Raw genomic sequence first — 25789 nt, 5'->3', positions numbered from 1 at the left:
GATCACTGGAATGTAACACTATTTATGATTTTACTCAGTGGAAACAAACTGAAAACAAGTGTAAGAATGTAAATAGCATTTGTCTGTTTCCTGTAGCAAAATATATAAGTACATCTACATCCATTGTGTTTGATAGAGACTGATATGGACATTGTAAACTTGATAAATTACACACAAAAATGTGAAGGAGTTGCAATAATTCCTCAATATTGCAAAAATAAATTATTGCAGTATTTTCAACAATAGAAAATACTGCAATAAAAAAAGCATGCACATATTAAAATGATGTATAAAAAATATAGCAGATGACTTAGCTATTGTTTCAATACAGGTAAATCTAAGAATTATGTAGAATATGATAGGCCTATAATTTTGTAAATTTTCTCAATGATGTAAGTCTATCATTAGTTTGTCCCAAGCCATTTGATAACAATAAAAGTAATGAAACCAGGGGCGGATACAGGATCTAAGGTTAGGTGGGGGGTGAGGGGGAATTAAAGAAAATTTTGTGGGTAAAATTTGTGAAAAATCCAGATTTTATGCAAAAAAAAATTTGTTCAATTCTAGGTGGGGCGTACGTCCAACACGCCCATCCTTGGATCCGCGCCTGGAAAATAGAGGGAGAATCAAGCTATATGTTTTGTAAAATTATTTTGTGTAGGAGGGTAATGATTCCATTTTTTAGTGACAGAAAACAGACATACAGACAGGAAAACTGATACCATATTATACTAACCTTGACCTCCAGTGTGTGATAAGTAGGTTGTTGTCAGGTACAACATCCATAGCAACCAACATGTCTCCCTTGGTAACATCCTCTCCTGCAAAAGAGGTAATAAACTTACTCTTCAAATGAATTCTACCAACTGAACACTGAAATGTCTTATTTTACTAACTGCTAATGTAACAAAACTTTAATATTAAGGTATGTTTATGTATCATGCAGTGTAGGGTGATTATACATATAAAACAAACATCTCATTCTGAGCAGGAATGCCCATTTATCACTTATGGTTTTTAATCCATTTCATTGATATGTACTTGACGAGTCATTAAAAATGGCATTAGTTGCATATCAAAATTAATCGACCAGGGACAGGGGGTCTTAAATTAGTTCTATATGATATTTAGCATCTGGAAACAAGGTGTCCTGAAGATCAGTGTTTTTGGCAGATGAAGACAGCAATTTTGCAAAACGAAAGTGAAACGATATGTAAGAAATAAAAAACTCAAGAATATATCATGCAGTGAATATGATTCAATCATTGCATGCAATTTAAAAATTTAAATGGAAAGATTTCACATAAGTGCTATTAAAATAATCTACATGACTTGCCTTTCACCCATAAACAAAATTGAAAATCAAAACATACAAGATATAAATTAGATATAAAGTCTTGATTTATAAGAGTTATTGCCCTTAGTTAATATGCCTTTTACTTTTTATATACTCTTGATTAAAAACAGAGGCATTTCCTACCTTGAACTAATGTTAAACATCTCAAATCACATTTTCTCACCAAACAGTTCTTACTCAAGTACATAAACTATAAAATTACTTTACAAAAGCAATGTCGTTCTACAAATATTCAGGTGAAAACCTGTGTTATTTTCATAAGCGGTTCCTTTGTTCCTTCTAAAATATTTAAATTCATTTTAAATGCCATCTGACAAATAAATCGGCATCCTAATTTGCACTTTATTTCAATAGACGAAAAAATGTAGGCTTTTATCAATAGCAAGTTTTTAATTTCAGCTATTGTGCCAATATATTTCTTATATTATTACTGGTCTCACTTCATTGAAAATTTGTATGCTGTATTTCCCATAATGACAAGGAAAAGAGATTTATTAATGAAATATAAATATTGAGGTTGAAAATATAATTGTGTTATTTTATTATCAATCATAATGAAAAGTATTTGTTATTGCTTATCGTAATATATCGGTCAATATAATTAATGATATCATACTAAACAGTAATATTGTCAACTAAGAGGCATTTAAGTAGAGACGAAAGCATTAAATCTCAATAGAATGAATAATTCACTTTATAATTATGAGGTCAAAAATTAAAATTACTTCACTCAATCATGAAAATGTATTTTTAAATATAAAAGAAATTAAATAGAAAGAAAGACTAATTATAACAAATAAACTATCTATATGTAACCAATAACACCATTTAGATCCACTTCAGGGGCTGCAACTCTTAAACCTTTATAAAATCATCATTATTACATTTGATTGTAAAGGAAAGACAATTCTGTTGCTACTGGAAAAATACATTGTCACACTACTTATCAACTAAATAGTAAGTAATGTAAACTTGTCAACAAAATCTTCAAGAGGGAGTCCATGCAAAAACCAGAGAGTGGGTGGCACATGACAAATTTTGTTGGTTTTTGACTTTATGTTTGAAGAGAAATCAATTACGTAGAAAGCATTGAAACTCATTGAAAAAGGGGAGATAACTCATTAATTTGAGAAAAATTTGGTTGCATTGTTAGGGAATAATAATGTCAATTTCTGAGCCATCCATTATCCATTTAAAACAATATATATACACTTTATTTAAGGCACTGAAGAAGGTCATTAGTCGACAAAAAATTTTGCTCATTATATGTTTTATTATAGTGTATTAACATCTTTAACGGTATCATTGTGCAATCCTTTAGGCTTAAATATATATATACATTATTGTATATTACATTGAAAACAAAAATTCAGTGGGATGAAGATTATCCCATGCCACCTATATCATATGAGCTGCCTGATTTTTACATGGACAGCCTCTTAAAAGAGAAATTTAGTAAAAGGATGTTAGAGACAACACCAAAAGCTCATGTCACAACAGATTGAGAAATAATAATTATATTATGGGACATAATTTCAGCATAATCGAATACTATCATAGTGGCCATCGCATTTGTAACACCAAGGCTATTATGTCATGTTATGTTATTGACACAACAATTATCTCCCCTTATTTAGCTGGTGATTAGTTGTATCATGTTTCCTAATTAGAAAGGGTATACACAATCCATCCAATCAATAATGATTAAAACTCTCCTTAACTTGTCACAGAAAATGACATCACATTTGATTTTTGTTTATCAGATTTCATTGAAACTTTGTACCTTTGACAGGTATGGACTGAAATGTAGCTGTAGGTGTAATTGATCAATTTACATTATTTTGTATCTTATTTCATATGTCTATAATTGTAAGAGGCTATTTAAATCTTTTTGTGCACTTAAACACTATCATCAACCTGAATTTTAAATTCTCCACTCTCCACAGTGGAGTCTCCACTGTGACCCCCACAATGTCTGCACTACAGTAAAAGGGAGGTAATATTGCTTCATTTCAATACTTTCCAATTATTTTTTTAACTGTAAAAATCATTAAATTTATCATTGTTCATAGACATGAGAAGTAAGCTACATACACATGTTGAAACATTGACTGTGTTAGGTGGAGATACTGTGACCCCACTCTAATCATCTCCACTGTGTTAGGTGGAGACACTGTGACCCCACTCTAATCATCTCCACTGTGTTAGGTGGAGACACTGTGACCCCACTCTAATCATCTCCAATGTGTTAAGTGGAGACGCTGTGACCCCACTCTAATCATCTCCACTGTGTTAAGTGGAGACGCTGTGACCCCACTCTAATCATCTCCACTGTGTTAGGTGGAGACACTGTGACCCCAATCTAATCATCTCCACTGTGTTAGGTGGAGACACTGTGACCCCAATCTAATCATCTCCACTGTGTTAGGTGGAGACACTGTGACCCCAATCTAATCATCTCCACTGTAGAGAGTAGAGAAATTAAAATTATTGTTGACAGTATGTAGTATTGCCATTTAACATTCAATATTAAAAGTTAAACCTGTTAAAGGAGCAGGTGTGGATACACATATTGAACTAATTTATCAAAATGTTGAGTAATTTTTTTCTGAAGTGAGTCAATTAGTTTAGTCAGAGAGGAAGATATAAACTTAACATTGATGGAAAAAAGTGGCTTATATTATAAAAAAAATTTTCCATCTGTAATATTTTTTTTTCAACTTTAGATCATTACTATGAAAATCTCTATCACTTTCCATCTGAAATACAGCATCAATACAGCATGAATATAGGAATATAGTCTCAACAGATCAGCAGTGACTTGTTTACAATGTAGATTTGTACATGTATTACTTAGAAACAGTCAATTCAACATATTATCATTTAGATATAAGAATGTTTTTGGAAAAGCCTGACAGATTACATATCCATATTTTGCAATTAATTTGGTTACTTTCAACATTTACATATGAAATTTGCCCACATATTCTATCACTTTTAAGTACTTAAATCTACTTCAATGAAAATAATCTAGAATCTTTTCAAGCTTCGACACTTTCTTGTAAGTCTACTTTCACTAGCTTATCAGATTTCTGTGAAATATTACATGATGAGCTTTGGTAGTGTAGGAGATATTGGTTTGATCAGAATTTTAGATATCAAGTAACATGGGTTAGGAAATAAAAATACAGATGGGTATTGAGAACTCAGTCAATGTAATTCTAGCTTGAAATTTTGGCTTCTGACCAAACACTTGCTGTACAGGCAATATTATGCAATAGTAATCTTATTCAAGATGTCTCAAAGTACCAAACCATGACCCCTAAATCAAGATTATAAAAGAATCCAATACTGGTAATAAGGCCTTCTGATGACAATTGGCCATCAGACCACACAAGTTATATATTACAAGATGTTCCAGTCTATATGATTATGTCCTGACTGTCGAACTGTTAAAGATTAACAGCTTTCATGCCACTCAACCACAGAACAAATTATCAGTCAGAACTCAACATTTTTTTGGCTAATACATAACACTGGTGGTCAGTACAGTGACATTTGACAAAATCTAACCACTGATGCTTTGAAGAAAATCAATACAAATAATCTCATAAAATACCACAACAAATAAGCTAAAAACTACATCTGGACAACATTATCACAGCATAATAATTGAAGTGGTTACTTAAAACACCCACAAGTCCCTATTATCAGCTTGCACTCCTCATTTTCTTCAAAATGATGCTTGAACAGTGATAGAATTAAAATATCCAGTCATGTGATGAATGTTATGATCATTATCATTGCCTAAAGATTGAGAAACTACATTCAAATTAAGTCAAAGACAATTATTTGCAACAATTTTTTATTCTTAAATGGTTGTAAACGGTATAGACAATATTAACTTATTAGCCCAAAGGAACTGTTTATCTCTATATTTTGGTTTAATGTTTCGGAGAAAAGTAAAGGAAGTATATCTGATGATAAGTTTAAAGCAAGACACAGTCGAGTTTTTACAGATTAATGTTGCTGTTCCACAAGTTTTGTGCTGATTATCTCCCTTTTGTACAACTGGATAGAACTTGAGGCCAAACAAAATAACAATATGTTTTTTGATGTTCCTCTACTAAGAGCTAATGACATTGGTTGGTAGGTGGGTAGGTAAGACTAAAATCAATTTTGATAGATAGACACCCAAAATTTGCTAATCACAAACACTACTGATCGAGGGAAGGAAATAGAATAAAAATTTGTTTTATAAAGCCAATAAAGTTTATAGGAGAACAGCAAACAAAAATATTTTGTAGCCTGACAAAGTGTTAGCTTGAAATTATATCATGTTATCAGACTAACTCTTTCCTGTTCAGAAAAGAAAATCTGTATTGTATGATTTTTTTTTCGCTATTTGATTATCTTCAACGGGGAAAAGCTTCAGCGACTCCCTAGAAATATTTTTAAAACTTTGTCTAAAAAATTATCAAACTTACTTTTATAGAACTTTTATTCAGAGGTATCAAGTTTCGCAAATTTCACAGTTTTTCAAAATTAATTTTATTGCTTAATGGGTCATATTGCATTAAAAATGTTTACGGAAATTCTATTGAAATTATACGTCTAATTGGGAATTTGAATTTTTGGTTTGAATGAAGCACAAGAACCTTTAAAATTGGTACCCTACAAAAAAATTGAATATTTCGGTTTGACCAAACCATGAAAAACCAGTAAAATTGGTAAACTTCAAAATTAAAAAAAAAATTGTTTGGTCAAACCACAAAAAAAAAACAACAAAAAAAAAACAAATGGTGGCCTACAAAAATTTAGAATTTATGGTTTGACCAAACCACAAAAATTGGTACAATACAAAAAAATAAATTACCTGAATTTTATCTAGATTTAACCTCGATTATGATGCAGGCAGTATCCATTACCTCATAGTTCTATCAGCAAATCAAAGAATTCCAGAGTAATTGTATAATTACGTTAAATAAACAGACCAATACACTACAATACAGCCTACTACCACAAAAATACATCCATTGATCAAGGGGTAGGTACAGAACCCGGCACTGTAAACATCATGATCTGCTGATCTGTGACAAGAGATGGTTACAACTCTCAAAATCTTTTGTCATTTAGCAATAATCTGTGGGAAAAATTCTCTGTCTATATTTGAGTAAGAAAAGCAAATATATTCTGTAGGTCTATATCAAAGATGAAAAAAGAATAAACTTCTTAAAATCTAAGTTTCTGTCAATACTTCACATTTAATTGTTAACTTCAACTTTAAATAATTCTATATAAAGGTATTTGATAAATAAAAGCAGATTTTTATTGATAAATCTATCTGAATATCTTTATTTAAATGTTTTACAATGGTATCAAATGATGCTATAATTGTTTGTTAAACAAGGGATAGAGTGGCTTATTACTAAGTTAAGGAGATTGTGGAAGATTTGAATTTTTAAGAAGATTGATAAAGATATATGATTTTTTAAAACTTTTAAATGTCTAATGTATATTTCTGATGTATTGCTAATGCTGCTTGAAACTCAATTTTATTTTTGTTAAAAGGAAAGCAGAAATACAGAGGGTGTGAACTAGGGGGCACTTCTTGGCCAACACCAAAAGCAAGAGGGGGGACTCATTGGACAGAACAATGTCTATAACACCAAAAGCAAGGGGGAGCTCCTTGGACAGAACACTGTCTGGAACACCAAAAGCAGGGGGGACTCCTTGAACAGTACAATGTCTAGATTACTAAAAGCAAGAGGGGGCTCCTTGGACAGATCAATGTCTGGAACACTAAAAGCAAAGAGGGGGACTCCTTGGACAGAACAAAGACTGGAACACCAAAAGCAAGAGGGGACTCCTTGGACAGGACAATGTCTGGAACACCAAAAGCAAAGAGGGGGACTCCTTGGATAGAACGAAGTCTGGAACAGCAAAAGCAAGTAGGGGACTCCTTGGACAGAACAATGTCTGGAACACCAAAAGGTCAACAAAGAAAAAAATCATGACAGTATGCACATCTTCATGTGGTTATATTTCCTCAAACAAAGTTTCATAACAAAGCTGCAAGCTACTTAGAAAGTAGCTGCATACAGACAGACAAACAGATGGACAGACTCACAAGGTCAAACCAATATATCCACCAAACTTTGTTTGCGGAAGGTATGAAAATCATATGACATGAAAGAACTGAAAAAAGTTTACACAGAGAAATGAACAGAATGAAGCCCACTAAAAACTGAAATGAAATCAAGTGCTCTGGAAGGGTGACCATTTTCTGCTTCTTGCAAGACAACTGCCATGCTGCTTGTTGTAGGTTAAGTCAGTTGCTTTTAAAACGAAGAATATCTAAAACAAATATAGGTCAATGGTCATACTTGAAAGGACAAAGGTCATAGTGACAACCATAAAACTATTGAAATGATGACTTTAGACTTCGAACTTAAGTTATGGCTAGCACATTTAAGTATTATAATCCCCTTAATATATAGACATACCATAGTGATTTGCACCTGGCAACAGGCAGAACAAGTGGACCCCATAAAAGCTATTAAGTATGCTTTCTTAATATTTTCAAGCTTAATTCACCAGTTTTTTCATTACTAATTTGCACCTTTCAAAAATTCTTTAGATTTGTCTCAGCTGACACTGTTCAGAATATATTTATATTTGCCTCTTGACAACAACTTTTGGTATATGCTACATGACAATGTTAGTTCCTGCTGACAGATGATACAACTATTAGTTCTGTTAATGTATGCATGTGACACATGTCAGAAACAGGACAATTCAATAATTGTAATCAACCTTGCATGCTTACGTAGTCTGGAAAAAAAATCAGGAAAATTAACAATATCTATTCCAGTCAATTCTGTAAATCCAGAATATATTGTAATGATTTTATTATTGAGAAAAATGTGACTGAGAATTCCAATCATTCAAATTTTTAAGATAACTGATGTTGTATTTGATTTCTGTTTTTGCAGAACTTGGGAAAATTTTCCAAAAAATTTGCAAAAGAAAAATATACCTTTGGACAGTAACTCCACTCTTAATTCTTCATTATCAGTACAAATGAAGTCATGATTATTTTGTCCAATATATAGAGTAAATTTTGTCTCATCTCCTAATTTTGGATAATACTAGTATTCATATCAGCCTGCACAATTGGTAGTATTTTATAGCATATAAAATGATGATGTTCAGGGGATATTGTTTATCTTCCCATGATTAGATGACAATCATCTGATGAATTTCCTGATGTATGTGTTGTAATAATGTTGCAATTACGTCCTTATTTTTTCAGATACTGGTACTCAAAAGAAAAAAAGCAGGGGAAACCAAAATGTCTCCAAAATGGACAAAACTAAAAATAATATTATGAACCATATGCTTTCAATGTTATAACAATATTGACAAAACACCAGTAACAGTACAAGATTATTCAAAATAACATTTTCAATTTGCATTTCAAATGACATCTTAATTGATCCTAAGCTACTTGATTCACAGATGTTACAGACTTTTTGTTGTACTGTTATTTAAAGAATACTTCGGCTATTTGATATTGTAATCTTAAAGAAATACAACAGAACATCATGTTCTGCATCAATTTTTACCTGCTGATTTCATGCCTTGATTGTTGAAACATCAAACAAAATCATTTCAATAAACAAAGATATTATTCTAAAAAAGCAATTTTACACATTTCCAGTTTACATTTTTTTAATGAAGATATGATTTTAAAAAAAGAAACTAAATTGAAAAACTGAAATATCTTGTCCAAGTCATCCTATTAACTTTCAAAATATCCAATTGAAGAAGTGTGACATTTCTAAAGTACTAGACTAAATCAGTTTAGATCTGAAAATGTTCAGGTCTGAAATAAATGTGGTATTTGTGATTCTTTGGGAGTATTGGAACAACCGTTTGTTATAATTTATGTTGGAATTTTTAGCATTATTTGAAACCCCCTTTTTCTGAACCTTTCTTTTCAAACTCTTTGATTTGCACTGAACTGAAATAGAAAAAATATCTTATAGACTTGTTTACAAGTCTATAAGCCATCTTTTATAATGGAAACATGAATGCATGAAGCAAAAGAAGGGTCTACATGTTTTTACAATCAAAACAAATAAAAATAAACTTATAAAAAAAAAATAGGTACAATTTATTTAACAAATTTAACTGACCTTCAATGGTACATTCATCAAAAAGAAACTTTTCACCATGGTGTGTACATTATGATTTCAAAATATTTTGTCCTGGCTAGACTATAAAATCTTTCGCCAATAATCACAAACATAGGACTTACAAGTAAATATCCTAATTTTATCCATGTTGAAACAGAGAAGTAGAGAAAAACTCATGAAAAAGATTATCCCAATTTAATCAAAACAAAACTATAACTTTAAGAACATGTTTACCTAGGAAACCCAATACAATGCAACCTGTCTAAACCAAACCCTGAATAATCCCAAAACCTGTCTAAACTAGACACATTTTACAGTTTCTTCATATCAATTTGAACATATTTTTAGCTTTGGTAAACCTAACACCTGTCTTTACCAAACCAATTTTAAAGTTCAAAAGGAGTAAAGTTAAGACAGCTTCCACTGTACTTAGCTTGTCGATTCATATTAATGGATTTAGAATCTTCCGTCAAGGATAAGGTAGACCACATGTTACAACATAAACCACTCTTGTTTGTTTCCATGTGTCATTTTACTTTGACCATTGATTGAAACAATATGTCACCTTTACACAAATCATGACTAGAATTTTTTTCTATTTATCCAGCTGAGCTTAACTGTTTGATACCTGCTTAAGTCATTTGCTCAATAAATTGCAGCTGTCTGGGATATGATGTTGAATTAATTTTTTTTTAACTTTTTCCCTAAAAGGCAATTCTATATAGTTGTTCAACGTTTTAGAAAATTTCAAAAATTATTTTTAAAAAAATGTCCTGAAATTAAATAGTGGATTTATAATTAAATCAAGAAAATACAATTTACGATACCACAAAACAAATAACTTTAATTTCTACATCATGCATGGCAACAATTGGTTTTCTCTTAAGAACTTAAATAATTGCAATTTTCTCAATTAATGGTTTATGAATAAAAATATTGCACAGAAAACATTTATACAAGAAATCAAGTACATACCTTCAACAATAAAAACACTGTATACTTAAAATCCCTTTAAATCCTTAAATAGCTATTCCATGGAATTTAAAACACAATCAGTAAAAGCAAAACTCAAGATGAAACTGTGAGTATAAGACAAGATAATACAAAAGACCAAATCAAGGATAACTTTCAATAAAACAAGCGATCCATTTCCATTTGTCGTACAGATTTGTGATTCAACATCTGCCTAAGGTTAATCAATAGACATAATTATCAAAAGAGAATATATCCCCGTAAAAATATTCATAAGTACAGCAAGGAGCCTATTACAGAGGATGAACATAAGAGGCAATTAGCACAGCGATTATTTGACGGCTTTTGAACCAATGATTGTAATACAATCCTTGTTTAGAACTGTCATACTAATATTTACATGAAAAACGGCAGAAATTGACAAGAAATCAATTCTATGAACATATAGAGTGGCTTAAAGAAAATCGGAAGTACACTATCAATTAGACTGCGCTAGAAAAAGGCCTTAATCGTACTGTATCAACAAAGAAATAAAACTAATTCCACAATTGGTATTGAAAATCTATTGTTGGTTTTAAAAATGCATTACACTAGATAGCAAAAGAGGCTTTAAAGGGATTTTATATCTGGGTTGAGATTTGTTGTCTAAGCAAGAATATCAAAACAGAATCAGTGGGCATTTCTGGAAATGGAAGTCATATACAACAATTGAGGATGTAATTGTTTCCATATTTTATAGTGGGAAAAGATATATAATGCAACATGTAATATTGTCTACTGGCAGAGTCTGCCCACATCATCTAGTACATGGATATGATGGATCAGTTATTCAAGGATCTAGAGGACTTAGCATAGTATAATACAACAAAACTTTGAAAATAAGAGTAATTATCCCTAATGGCTTGCCCTAACTGCATGTTTGTCCATCACACATGATAATCTGTCCCCACATTTGAAGTCTTTCTTCCACAGTCTTCACATTACTTTTTTACCAACCAGTAGCAGGAGCAGACCCGTATACTTTGAAAAGGAGGGGTGTCAGCAGGGGTTCCTCAAAAAAGGGGTGCTATAACATTATTTACCATTTTTTTGTCAATTATACACATGAAAATGACAAATTATGCAATAAAAAGTAGGGGTGCCCACTCCCTGCACCCCTGAGCTGCACAAAATTAAATTGTTTGTAGAGATCATCAAGGTACATCTAACATCTCCATAAAATTTGTAAACTATGGGTACATATGGTTTCATAAGAGCAATTAATCTTGGAAGCCAAAGTGGATCATTTAAGGTAACTCTTGTGGTAATCATTGCTGCAAGTTTTAATTTAAGCTAGTAAGATGGATTTCATGCAGTTGAGTAAAATGTATAAAGTTTACAGACCACACACTCAAAGTGATGGAAGCAGCTTACTCGTATGTTTGGTCCAAGGAAGCTACTCAGACAATGGATAAAAATAATAGGTAGTGTTCTTCAGTCATGAGAAACAGTTAACACAAAAATATCAAAATCCCTAAGATCAATCATGACTTACGATGTGTGATAAAAAAAAAATGGAGAATATTCATTAGTGTATCATGAAATGTGTCATACGTGGGGCATATACAACCTTACTGTCCAGAAGTCTGTAAACAATACGGTACAGCTTTCTTGGAATTGACCAACTCACACAAACTTCTTTCAGAAATAAAATATAGAGTGGGTGGGTAAGGAAAAAAAAAGGTATGCTGTACAACTTTATGGAGAAATGTACTATAGAACCTCAAAGTGGTTGGGTGGGATGACAACTGTATGGAGAAATGAACTATAGACCTACAAAGCAGGTGGGTGGGAAGACAATTGCAGGCAATAAAAAGCATCCTGTCTATGAGGAAGATGTTTGTCATCGTGTATTAGGCTGCAAAGATATGTGACGAAGGAGATGTTCATCTTCGGTTTACTTCCTTATATCATTTCCTGGCAATGAATGGAGAATTTCAAGAACTGAATGGTGAGCAAATGAAATTGAATACATTTAATTTAGACCAAGCTAAAAACATTTAGGAATATTTCTTTGTTAAAAATTCATATGATGTTTTTTATTTATTTATTTATTTTTTTGTAAACCTAATATTTGATAAAATACATGAATTTGGCCACACTTAAATTATTTTGGAATGAAAATTTTAAGCAGTTATTGGGAAAATTTTTCTTGTTAAATTCAGGTATTAAAAACTATTACAAGTAAAAGTACATACTTCACAATACAATATAACTAACATAAAAAGTTAGCCTGCAGACTACCAAAATGTGATAGGTACATATTCTTGTACTGACATTTTTAGCAGTGTTTGACACCAGATAAGACTGCTCAGACCATAATCTGGTCCCCTCCCCCCCCCAAAAAAAACCCCAAAAAAAACTCATTCTGTATGTGGATTACTTTTTCAGGCCCCCTCTATCTTGAATCTCTGTATCTGCCTATGGTGTTACATGTATCATATGGTTTCTGTTACTTTTTCTGTCTCTTCTTCATGCTTTGCCCTTCTCCCTTTTGACCCTTGAAGGCCAATATCTACTGTGGTTACCACTGATTTCAAGTGAGCAATGAAATAATATGGGCATATTAAAACACTTAAGTTATAAGGTTCTCCTATATATGCAAAAAGTGATGTGAAAAATTGACCTCGGGGTTAAAATATTATATCATTCATTCAATGGAATTCAACTTCTTTGATCAATTTCATTGCTTTTTTAACCATAGCTGTTATTTTTTTATTATAAATGTTACTTCCTTAAAGCTTTTCCACTGTTAATAAAGTTAATAAAATTTATGACTGACCGTCTATTTTTCTTTGCTTGCACGATTCTTAGTTGAATCTGTAGTGAAATTAAGGGATGCACTTGCATTTTAATCATGCAATCAAAATTTAATACAATGATTAACAAATGCAATGATTAAATTAAGTTGAACAACAAAATTTAATCATATGATTTACTAATCACTCAAATAAGTTTAAATGACTCATTAAAATTAATTACACAATAATTTTAATGACAAGTTGAATAACAGACCCCTGATGAGTATAAAATGCTATCTGAACAATTTTTTCTTACCCATAACCTTGAAGGATACAATAAATATCATTTGTCTGACTTGTTTTTGATTCCATCCTAATGTATAACATTAGTACAAAAGGAATTCAATTAACCAACAATATAAAATATATATATATCATTAACAACCATAATCCTTTCAAAGACTGAAAATTATATTTCCTAGTTCTGTATCTAACTCATAATTTATGCCCAATAAATATCACCAATTTGATCAGCTAGCGAGATGAGCTTTAATGCATCAAACCAGGCAAGCTAATGTTGTTTTTTTAGCCATTATCATCTGCTTGATGGAGAAAAACTCACATCAAAGAAAATCTTTAAGTAATAAACAGCACCATGTCAGATTCAATATTAACTTATAAAACAATATGCTTTTTAAACCAATTAAATGTCTATCAAGTGTTCCATGGGAGACCTATAAGGGAGATAATATAGCCAGTTTGTACATCATTTTTCAATAATTTGATGAGAAAAAAAGGTCAAATTTTTTAAAGAAATTAAAAGTACAATATATCTTATATCAGTTACAAAACATCATGTGTTGGATCAAAGTTTGTAAGTGTAAATTAATTTGAAATTCTCAACAGCTTAACTGATATATATAAATGACAAAAAGGACAACCAGATTTGTCTTTTGAATTTAAAAATGGTAAATTGATTCAAATTTCGACTGAAACAAAAATTTCAGTATTTGTCACCACACAAGTTGTGGATGATAGAAAACTTTTATTAAATAAATAATCCCTTCTTACTGCAAATAAGGCATGCCCAATAATACAACTTGGAAAAACAACATACTTTTTACATTAAAAGGAAGAAATTTTTAATAGTTTACTAAGCAATTTGACAATGGATCATTTAAATTTCAATCCGCTTATCTACTTTGGAAATTTAATGAGCAATGGAGAAAAAACCCAAAACAGTTTTTGACAACACATTTGTATGGTGGACGCGTAAGATAAAAGTGATGAGCAACAGTAATGTTAACCATTCAATTGATTTTGAAATCCTGTAACATGGTTTGGGAAGTACCAAGATTGCCTGATACTTGCATTGAGTATTTTCATCATTTTAAACTTTTTGATAGTCTTTTGAACATGTGTACAAATAGATTAAACAAAGTTCAGATATTTATGTGGGGTGCTACAATAATTTTTATGTAATGTAGAGGTCTGACTAAAAACGCCAAAATAAATTCGCAAAATATTTACTCATGGCCAAAAAACTTAGTGCATCACTAAGCAACTGTCGAAATTAGAAATGCAAAAATTTTTTGTAAACCTTTTAGCCTCATTATCCCCAAATTTTACTTCCTCCATACAGTATCTATGTCACCAATAATCCCCTCACAGTTATCTTCAAATCTAAACACCCTTCATTACAAACCTTGTTTTTAGTAAGATCCTGTCTCAGTCCATGAGATAAAATGGGATTTCAATGTTTTACTGATCTCTTTAAATAAAAGTCTATGTTTCGACAAAGAACTTTACCACTAGTTGTATTGTCTGTTTTCTGTCTTCTAAAATTGATTCAGTCAGCTACTTTTCCCCATATCATAATAAAACAATTGGAAAGAGAATGAAAATGTACTTTTTGTCTTCCAACTATGAAAAAATGCTTTTTTATCATTAGACAGAATCTGTCTCCCAAGAATCAATTTCGGTGAACTCTTTTTACCAAACATAGTAACAGGGTTGTACGTCTTTAGTATTCAGACCGAGTCACCGATGCCTATAACTCCAAACCTAATTATGAATTCCTACAACAGTTTATTTCGTTAATTAACTGCCTACCAAGTATTAAACAACAGAATAATATTCAAAATGATATTGTTATGGCTAATCTGGGGATGAATGGCCATGTTATCAATGGTTCTACAGCGGCAAAACGCACGATAGACCAAGACAGTAAAAGTGTCATGGCTCTGCCTAATTGGTCAATTCAGCATATAAATACCGATAAATGGAAGCAGGAAATGTATGCAGACTTGCAAACATATGATAGTAAGGCTTTATATAAAGAGGTTTGCAGCAGTACAAAATAGACAATTGACTTAAGCAGTGAAAGTGTCATGTCAGGTCAGGGCACTACAAAATTTGCCCATTCAACATATAAATGTTGATTAATAGTTAGGCGAATGTTGATAACACTACAAACATTTGATGCACAACCTGAACATAAAAAGTTCGCTATGGTACAAATGGACAATGGGCTATGACAATAAGAAAGTCATGGCACTACAAAAACTTGCCAATTAAGCACATATATGCTGATAATAGAAGAGTGGTTCGAAATCCTACAAGCATTTGTCACAGAACATTATTATGAGTTTTGCTATAATACAAGTGGAGAAAATGTGTTTTAGCCTAAAAAAATCAGTACATTTAGTATTTAAATGTTAATGATCTTTAAAAATCATCCTAAGCATTTAAATGATAATGCAGTTTGCCACTGTCAACATTTGACACACAGGCTCTGGAGGCTTTGCTATGGTACGACTGGACAATTGACTTCCACATAAAATGTGTTTAAATATCACTAAAATTTAAATGCTAACAAATGTTACAATTGACACAGGCTCTGGAGGTAAATCTGATTCGAATCATGCAGTTAACAGTTTTCTATAATGAATTACTAAAATAACATTTCATTGAAAGTTATCTTGTTACTATTGTCTAATGTAGAGACATGGTTCTTGCATGGGGAAAAAATATACCTGTTAACCCTCCCACATAACAGGAGAGACTCCCACAATCAATGAAAAAATTAAGAATCTGTCACATAAATATGTAAGATTTGTGGGTTATTTTAGTCAAAAATACTTTATTTTCTGTGAAAAATACATAATACTGGTAATTTAATTTTCACATAAAAAATTTGCTTTTCATAAAAATCTCCCACACGAGATAGTGTAAATAGTTCCAAAAGGTTAACAAGTATGGAAAAAACTAAGAATAAATTTAAGCAGTCTTGGTACAAGTCCTCTCTAGATATTATTTTTTTCATTTTACAGTCAGTTTCAACTAAAAACACTTCTAAAGAAAAGCTGTGAAAAGACTTGGGTCCATTTATATCCCACAAATAATAAAAAATAGGCCTGTAGAAAGCCTTCATTTTAAGTAATAAAAAATGTTGTAACCACATTACATGCAATGTACATAAAATATTTATTTTCATTTTTTTTTATTCCAAAATAAAAATAGAAAAAGACTCTATTAGTCAAGAATTCAAAGAACTTTTATAAGTTACTGAACCTAGAACATTGGTATATATGAATATTTAAGGTACTTTTACCTTCGTAGTAATGAATAAATAAAAACTTGGATAAAACGACTCACTGAAAATTGCTCATTTCTTTAAAAAATCAAATTTAAAAGAAAAATTTACCAGAGTTATATTAACAACTACTTAAATAGTATTAGGTCTAAGAATCAGGCAAAATGTGATTCATGGTTGGAAAGCTAACTTATTTTTATTTCTGATATTTTGCTTACAATGTTCTAGTACACAGAAATTAACATGTGGCTTTTCAAATAACCCTTGTTTATAGGAGATATTAATTATAAAGAATGTACTGTAGACTTCAAAATTAAAGAAGATAACTCTAATAGAAACTGTTGAATTTTCAATGTGAATTATCTCCTAAGATCAGACAGATTGGAATGAATAATTACAAATTTCACTATATTGACCCTGAAAACAACTTAATAACAAAAATTAAAATGTGTAACCTTTTTTAGGTGTATCACATATTACACAATTTGCATGATTCTTACAAAGACAGCTACTTCCTATTAAAAATTTACAATGTTATAACAAAACCTTATAATTACACCAAGATAAAGGACAAATCATTAAATTTCACATCAAAAACCTAGACTGAAACAAATAACAAAATTACTTTTAAATTTGCTTCAGGTCTTTGAAAGAAGTCCTGTAAATTATGAAATAAACAAAGAAATCCCGTAAGTCAAGTTATTATTGTATTTAAAAAATCTAGAATAACCTATATAGACGTCTTTAATTAATAAAATATACAGCATCTACATATCTTTGATCCTGTTTTAATTTAAATTACTCTGTGTCTTTATTTTGATTTGAAATAGGAAAAATGTTTTATAGCTGATACAAAAATTATGTGCAGGAGAAAAAGAGGTCTTACCTTGATTAAATGAAAGGACCACTGAGAAAGAGATTTAAACTTTGTATTAGACATTGGTTTAAATAAAATATGATAACAAATCTAAATCTTCAGTTATAACAGCTACAAAATAGAAGTTCATCAGGTGGTTGTCATTTTGGAAAGACCAACCTTATCCCCTGAATATTGTCACTGTATGTGCTATAAGAAAAGTCGGCTTTATCTAGGATGAAGCTTTTTTCAAGTTGAGGAATCAAAATGCTACAAATCAGTGAAATATAAATTTGGATGGTGCATAGTATTTTGGCTCCTGTAAACTTTTATTCAAACAGCCAAAGGACATGTGAGTGCGCTGGACGCGTGTGCATTCTATCAATTACTAGAGAACATAAAGTAGTTGGGTTTAGTTTGAAACAAGAAGGTCCTAGTCTTCTTGCCCAAAATAAAACTTTCTGCACTTGACCATGTATTGAAAACTTTTGAATACAATCAGTATACTGATTGTGTAATGACAACCAACTGCAGACACACAGTAAAGTTTAAGATGTAAAAATACACAAAATATAGCCAGCTTTCTTATCTTATGGGGTATTTCAAGCATGTTTCATTATTCCAAACTTCACACTCAGGACAATAACCTCTTCCATGGATGAATAAAATCATTAATAACTATTCATAAATCACTCATTATGAAATATATCAATATATATATATTACTAACAACATATTAGAAGTAACTAGTGTAATTAATGAAATGTCTTATCTCTTCACAGTAAACATCTATCTATACCTGATTGTATTTCAATGCCAAACCATTGCTAATACTTATGATAAGGCTTTCTCTTTTTGTAAATCAGGCCTGTAGCCAAATATTTTTTTATGAGTAGTTTGGAAGGTACTGAATAAAATTTCTATGAATTTTCAAATTTACAATCCTAAGTTTTCTTCAGGGAGAAACAGATTTTCCTTCAGCTTACTCTTGATTTAAATTATTTCTCCACTCTCTATGGTAAAATTTAGATTTTAACATGCTCACTAAAGATTGCATATTAAAGTCTAAATTTAGCATATTAAGTGTAGAAATATTTTAATTGATTCATTACTTAAGGAGAATCTATATTTATATTCCACCAGTAGAAGACCTTTTTTATATGTGAGTTTTGTGTAAATGTATACACATATTTCTTTCTTGTACTTCAGCAATTCAGTTTCTTATATGTGTACATATGTAGATCAGTGCTAATTGCAAATTATCTGTCAAATCATGGAGGGTGTAAAAATATGAACAAAAACAAAATATTAATGATAGCAGCACATTATCATCACAATTCCAAGGTATTACAAATACAATGAGGACATTTCACTTGTTTGCTTCCATGAAAATGATTATGTTTGCATTACATCAAAATCGACCTGTCAAAATTCATATGCATCTAAGACAAGAGATATTCCGCTATCTGCTTCAATGAGAAGATTACAAGATATATCAACATGCCAAAATCTACCAGTGAAGGCAGAAATATACAACTTCTGTTTCAATGGAAAGAGAACTTTTTTGTACTATTTTTTTATATCTTTCAGCACGCCTTAAAGGCCATGAATATTAGATTTTTTGGTTTCTCAAAAATATTCAAAGTTGATTACAATGGTTTTGATAATCATTTTACAAAAGCAGTCCCTTCTTTAAGTTTAAGGATGAAAACTGGCATTTTTAAATGAGAAAATTGAAAGCATATGATTAATAACCCCACTCAACCATTTCTGTCAAAGCTGTGCAGGGGAGACAAGTCATCATGGTACAGCAACACACTATATATATTAGTATTCCCTCCAAAAGAAGCAGACAAATCTGTTATGAAATCACAGATTTATATTTTAATAAGTTGTATGGTAAACAGGAAGTAGAAAAGTGAGTAACAAGGAAAAGGGAGACACAGTACAAGTCATTAAAGTTATAAATCTAATATTTAAGCATTCTCTTTAATAGAAGCTGAGAAATTTGTTTCAGAACAGGGTAACGAACAGACGGATGGACATACAAGGTAATTGCAATATAGCTCCAACTCTAATGTTTGGAGCATATGGTCCAATATTAATCTGATACTTAAATTTGTTGTTTTTCTATTTGTACAGGACTACATTTACTTATTTACATTGTTTTTATTCCACATAAAAGAGTAAATAAACTAATTAAACATTACACAAATATATAGTTAGCTTGGCCTAAACAGCTTCATCAATATATACTTTGCTTGGCCTAACCAGTTACTTTTTACCAGCTGTTTTAAGAATGTAAATTAATAATCGACTAATGAGAAAGATTGCATGAATTGATAAAATATTTACATCAGAAATAGTAATACTTGTTATATATCCCTTTAAACACCATGTTGATAAATGCTCCTATGAAAACCAGTGCAAAACCTTGCTGAATCCTACCGATTTCACTCTGAAGATTCTTACAGCACTTGGAAATGAGATACCAGAAATTCTATAATGTGTTTTTAATGTGGTTTATACCTACTGGGTTACAAAGAAATCTAGTTGCTAACATGAAGACAAATGAATACTAATTAATGAACCAAAATTGCTGCATATATTGTAGGCTAATAATTGTGAATTGTAAAGATTTTGTAGTTATCAAGCTGTATTATAAAGACAGTAAAGTAAAGACAATATTGCTTGGAGATAAATATAAGATCTTTTGCATGAAAAAAAATATCCCATGAAGTTAAATATTAAAGAAAAAGTTATTTTGGATGCTAAAACAAAGTTGTTTTTCATATTTATATTGCTATAAAATGATATTAATACGAAACCAAGCATAACCTCATTATAAAGAAAAAAAAATATCTTAAAATGTTAGAGTTAGCAGGAATGTCCATTGATGAGATACTACTGGGATGAAAAATTTCAGCTCAAAGCCACCCATGAGTATTTAATAAAAGATGAGGAAACCCTCATACCACAGGACAGACTGCAGGTGGTCCCAAAAACAACATTCAAAGGTACAGTGAAATAGATGGCCAAGTATACTCCAGCAACTTAAAAGCAAATTGAAAATGAAAATGAATCAATACATACAAAGGCCAGAAATTCCTGACTTGGGACAATGCAAAAAATGCGGCAGCAACATAACCCTGTTCCAGAAGTCTAATTGTTAGAAGTCTAGAGCGGTACAAAAAGTCTGCGTAGTTACAGCAAGCTCTGGCATAACGTATGAGTTGTGATATGAAAACTCCATAAAAGGTGCTAAAGGGATGTTGCCACAGATGCAAGGAAAGTTGACAATACAGAATGAAAAGTCATTGCGTTTGTCCTATAGTTTGGTGGATAATTTTCCTTTACAATAGACATACTTAGGAATGATTACAACTCTCCCTCTTTTAAATCATTTGACAAGATGCCCAAAACTTTTGCATGATCACAACCCTCCCCCTTTTAATCATTTGTCAACATGGGAAACAATATTTACTAATTTGCTAACAAATATATATATACAATGAAATCTGCTCAAACCAAACTCTAAATTAACCAAACACTAAACCAGACATCAGAAACTCCTATAAATGATTACTGTGAAATTACTTTCGTGGATCAGGGAAGTAACAAAAGTTCATGGATTCTTGAATTTGTGGTTTTAATGTTTTCAGTATACACATCAAAAGGAATCTTTTATTTGTTGGAACCAAATTTAATGGTTAGGTCTACCCATGGAAACCATGAAAATTTTGGTACCCCCATGAACAATATTACTTTCACATTATCAATCAATTTTGAACCTGTATAAACTGAACACCTGTCTAAATCAAACAATTATAATAATTTCAATTAGGTTCAGTTTACACAGATTTTACTGTAATAACAGGCAGTATAAACATGCTATTCTTGCCTTTGTGATTTACTGTGATAGTACTATTGTTCGTGGGGTACCAATTTTCATGGTTTTAGTTGGAAGGCCAAACCATAAAATTTTGTTCCCAACATAAAGGAGAATTCCTTTGATGTGTATACTGAAAACATCAAAACCCCAAATTCAAGAATCCACAAACTTGTGTTTCTTCCCTAATCCACAAAAACTGGTATCCACCAGTTAAAGTACTTTCAGAGTATAGCATTTCTAAATTTTTAAGTACCATCCTGTGTAAGAATCAGGCAATGGGTGGCAAGTCATTTTTCCCAATGTAGTCATTTTTGCTTAAAATACATTCAATACATCTAGAAAACAACCAAAATTCTCTTAAAGTTTATCCTGAAGCATATGTGACGTAGATATTTTTTTGACTGATTATACATGTATAAGGAAAAAGTGCGAGAAAATTTTCCAGCCATTTTACCATAGTGCATTTCATTCAATATCTTAAAAAAGCAAATTTTGCAAATGCTTTGATGGTTATTTCTGGTGGTTATCAAGTATAATTAATTGGTTAATGCAATAAAATCTCTCTCTCATTTTTTTCTTAATGTGCCACACTTAATATACATTTTGCCTAATTCTTAGACAAAGAAGTACTTAAATCCAGAAGACAAACTCTTCAGAGAGATACGCTAAAAATATTCCTTCTAATGTAAATTAAATTCATCAAATTAAAATCAATTACTAATAACTGTAGTTACCTAAAGCCTCAATCCAACTGCTTCAACTATCATTTTCCTCAGTGACTTCTCTAATTTGATAATACATTGCCTAGAAAACAGAAAGAGCCTTACTTCTAAACAGCTAGTTTATCTTGTCACTAGAAATTATCCAAATGACATAAATTAAACACCAAGGAAAAACACACACACTTTCCACGTCAAAATTCAAATGGTTTGATTAGTAACACAATTTTCCAATCGCACACATTTATCCAAAACGATCAAATTCTTCAGATAAATTGCTTGAAAGAGCCAAAAAACTCAATTTGATGAATCTCGATACTATTCTCGATACTATTCCATTAACAAAGTCAGCTGGTTTCATATCAAATGAGAGCTTAAGATGGGATAAAAGGAGGTAATTTGTTTAACACAAAAAGAAAATCAGCAAAAACCATGAAATTGCCACTTAAATTACAAAAGATATGTTTTTACTGTGAAAACCACTGTCCTTGCTGTACTGAATGAATAAACAGACCTATCAGACTGAAAGTCTTGCCCCTCATGTAAATAGAACACATAATATTACTAAAGGACTCGCCAGATTGTTTTAATTACGATATAGGCAAATAGAATTAATTTTTACTTTCATGATAGTAATTGTAGAAGTTTGACCTTCCAACTTTTAAATTAGATGGTGTGCAATAATGATTTTATGAGAATTCCAGAACATATTACTGTTGATACTGATTGATGTTAACTTGCAATAATTAACCAACTTTCTCCCATCAATTCATACTCCATATCAATGCCGATGTTATAATTCAAAATGAAATTTTATTTTTATTAAATTTCAATATGATAATTTTCATTATGCAAGTTGATATCAGTTTTTTTATATTGTTGCATAGGCGAATCAAGATTTGTTGCAATTACCAAAATTAAGCCCATGTTATAATTGATGTGATATACAGTTGTTTAAAGAACAAATTGTTTTTTTTAATTGCTTGGACTAGTTCTCCTTCATTTCCTTTCACTTGGTAGGATAAAACAAATGGGACTCAGAAGGTCTAGGATGTACTCCCTATGAAAATTGTAAAGTGTTGACATTTACATGTTTTTCTAACCATTACTGTAGAAAAAAAATTACCCATATCTCTGAGTGCCAAGCCTTTTGCAGATCATGTTTTGTTAAATAAGTTCTTGCAGTACCCTTTTTAATGCCATACAATACACTACAGGGAATTTGTAAGGGACACATGGATAAAATATTGCTATAACATAGACCATTTATTGTCATTAGAAGACTTGCATCTTTTTTTTTATAAGCACTACAAACTTCTGTAAACAGCCTGTATGGGGTTACACTCCTTGAGATGTTAAGGTTTCCCGCATGCACGATACCCAAACACACGATAAACAAAAGCTTCTATCATGCATTTAAACGAATGCTCCTATCCTGTGTTTTTCCTCTGGTTCAAAAAAAATTTCATCATTTTTTTTTAACATAAGACTCATAAATAGAGGTACAAACTTGTCGACTTGTAATAATTAAAACTATTAGTGCTGATATTTTTTCTTGATATCGCAAAAAATTTAGTTGCATTCATGTCAAAAATTTCAAAATTGCAATAAACATTTGTATGCAATGGTTTTTGAGTTTACAGTATTCAACTTAAATGTTATATCAACAGCAGACTTTTCAACTCAACAATGAATTACATCACTACATTCAATACTCAACAAAAACATGACAATTACAGCACATTAAATAATGATGTCCACGTGATAGAGTTGGTCTTCCATTGATTAACTAACAATCACTTGATGAACTTCTTCAGGTAGTTAACTGGACAATTGAAAAGAAAATTTATACTTTCTATTATAATCTGAGTCTGATAGAAAAAGCTACCTAAGGCAGTTCATTAGGTGAGCATCATTTAGTAAAAGGTGATGTCATCCTGGTTTGCCCACTTTTAATTACTTGGATAAATAAACATAAGGGGTTATGTTGTTTTAACAATTAAAGTCTGTTTCTGAATTGTAGTATATATTTACCTGCATTTTTCCTGTAAAATCTTGTAAAAAATCCTATAATTTACTATTGAATGAAGTGAAATATAAACATTTTAATAATAAATCTTTTGCAGACTCTTTAGAAATATGCTCAATTTTAATTTGTAAACTTTATACAAATTTGATGAAATACCTTAAAAATCCTAAAGTAAGTATGATTTTGATGAAATATTTTTGAATATGTTCAACAAAATATGCATTTTTAAAATTGATTATGACAAATAATACAGTTAAATGCATGATACTTGTTAAAAAAAATAAAATTAATGATACAATTTAGAAATTATTTTAATATTTTGCACTTTCTTTATTGTTTAACTGTGTAATTATATTATTTCATTTCATTTTAAAATAAAATAATATAATAAATTCAATTTATTAATCAATTTGAAAATTGAAACTGTTCAGTATCCAAGCTTAATAGTTGACATAATGTGAATACTATTCTGAATCCAAGCTAGGAGTTTCATGTCTGAACCACCAAAGCTATGCTTTTGAAGCAGGCCTTGTCAACTTATCCAAGCTGTTAACTGTATTTAATTTGAACTCTTCTTACAAATTATCAGCATTATAAATAGGAAGTAATTTTAGTTTTGCATCATTCAAAGCAAGTATGACAAACGCGCAACTTCAACCACTTCAGTACGTCCAGAACAAGTTTGGCAGAGATAGTTTGGTCTTATGACGTCACCGTTTCAGAGTGAAGAATAGACGCACAGAGTTTACTGGAGATGTACTATTCCAGTCTGTCCAGCAACAGTCAACACACACAAGGGTAACCGGTCAAATTTGGTCCATCACACAACCACCCAGCCAACCAACCTAAGATCGAGGTGATGAAAGTAATGCATACAATGTTCCCACTTGTATTCGCCTTACTTCCAGGAAAAGATGATGTCATCTACACACGCTTCTTCAGCCAGATCCGACACATTGCTCAACAACACCAGCTACAGCTGCAGCAGTTCTACCACTGGTTCCACAGCACCTAGTTGAAGATGTATGGCTCAACGCACTCGAAGACATTGGAGAAGCTTACAACGTACCCGACACAACATCATTCACCGACTATGTGACTGAGTTTTCAGTTGTAGGACAACGCTTCCTATGGAACCACTACCAGACCGAAGGACCCCGTACCACCAACCACCTTGAAGGATGGCACAACAAGATCAAGAAGAAAGTCCAGCATGCCCACCCAAATATCTACCAGATCATAGAGTTACTACAGAAGACAGAGGCAGTAACAGAATGTACCATCATCCAGTATGCAGCAGGAGGAGTTCGTCCACCAAAGAGACGCAGATACAGAGTCATCGACACCAGACTTCAGCAACTCAAAGCGAGGTACCAACAAGGACTCAT

General features: G+C 31.3%; 1 protein-coding gene across 13 annotated transcripts in view; it reads right to left on the bottom strand.

Annotated features, from left to right (window-relative positions):
* LOC148614029 (dorsal-ventral patterning tolloid-like protein 1) overlaps positions 1-25789 on the bottom strand; it is a 132868-nt gene that overhangs the window by 59215 nt on the left and 47864 nt on the right. For 7 of the 13 annotated variants that reach the window (XM_088587799.1, XM_088587806.1, XM_088587793.1 and 4 more), the window contains one exon: positions 737-821. In XM_088587799.1, the coding sequence (XP_088443925.1) occupies positions 737-821 (85 nt within the window). The other 6 variants (XM_088587800.1, XM_088587801.1, XM_088587803.1 and 3 more) reach the window with 5 other exon arrangements.

Source organism: Perna viridis, chromosome 6, assembly GCF_037379345.1.
Source record: "Perna viridis isolate PV_CMFRI_1.1 ecotype Kerala chromosome 6, ASM3737934v1, whole genome shotgun sequence".
Taxonomy (NCBI): Eukaryota; Metazoa; Mollusca; class Bivalvia; order Mytilida; family Mytilidae; genus Perna; species Perna viridis.
This window is presented reverse-complemented; position numbering and strand designations above follow the sequence as displayed.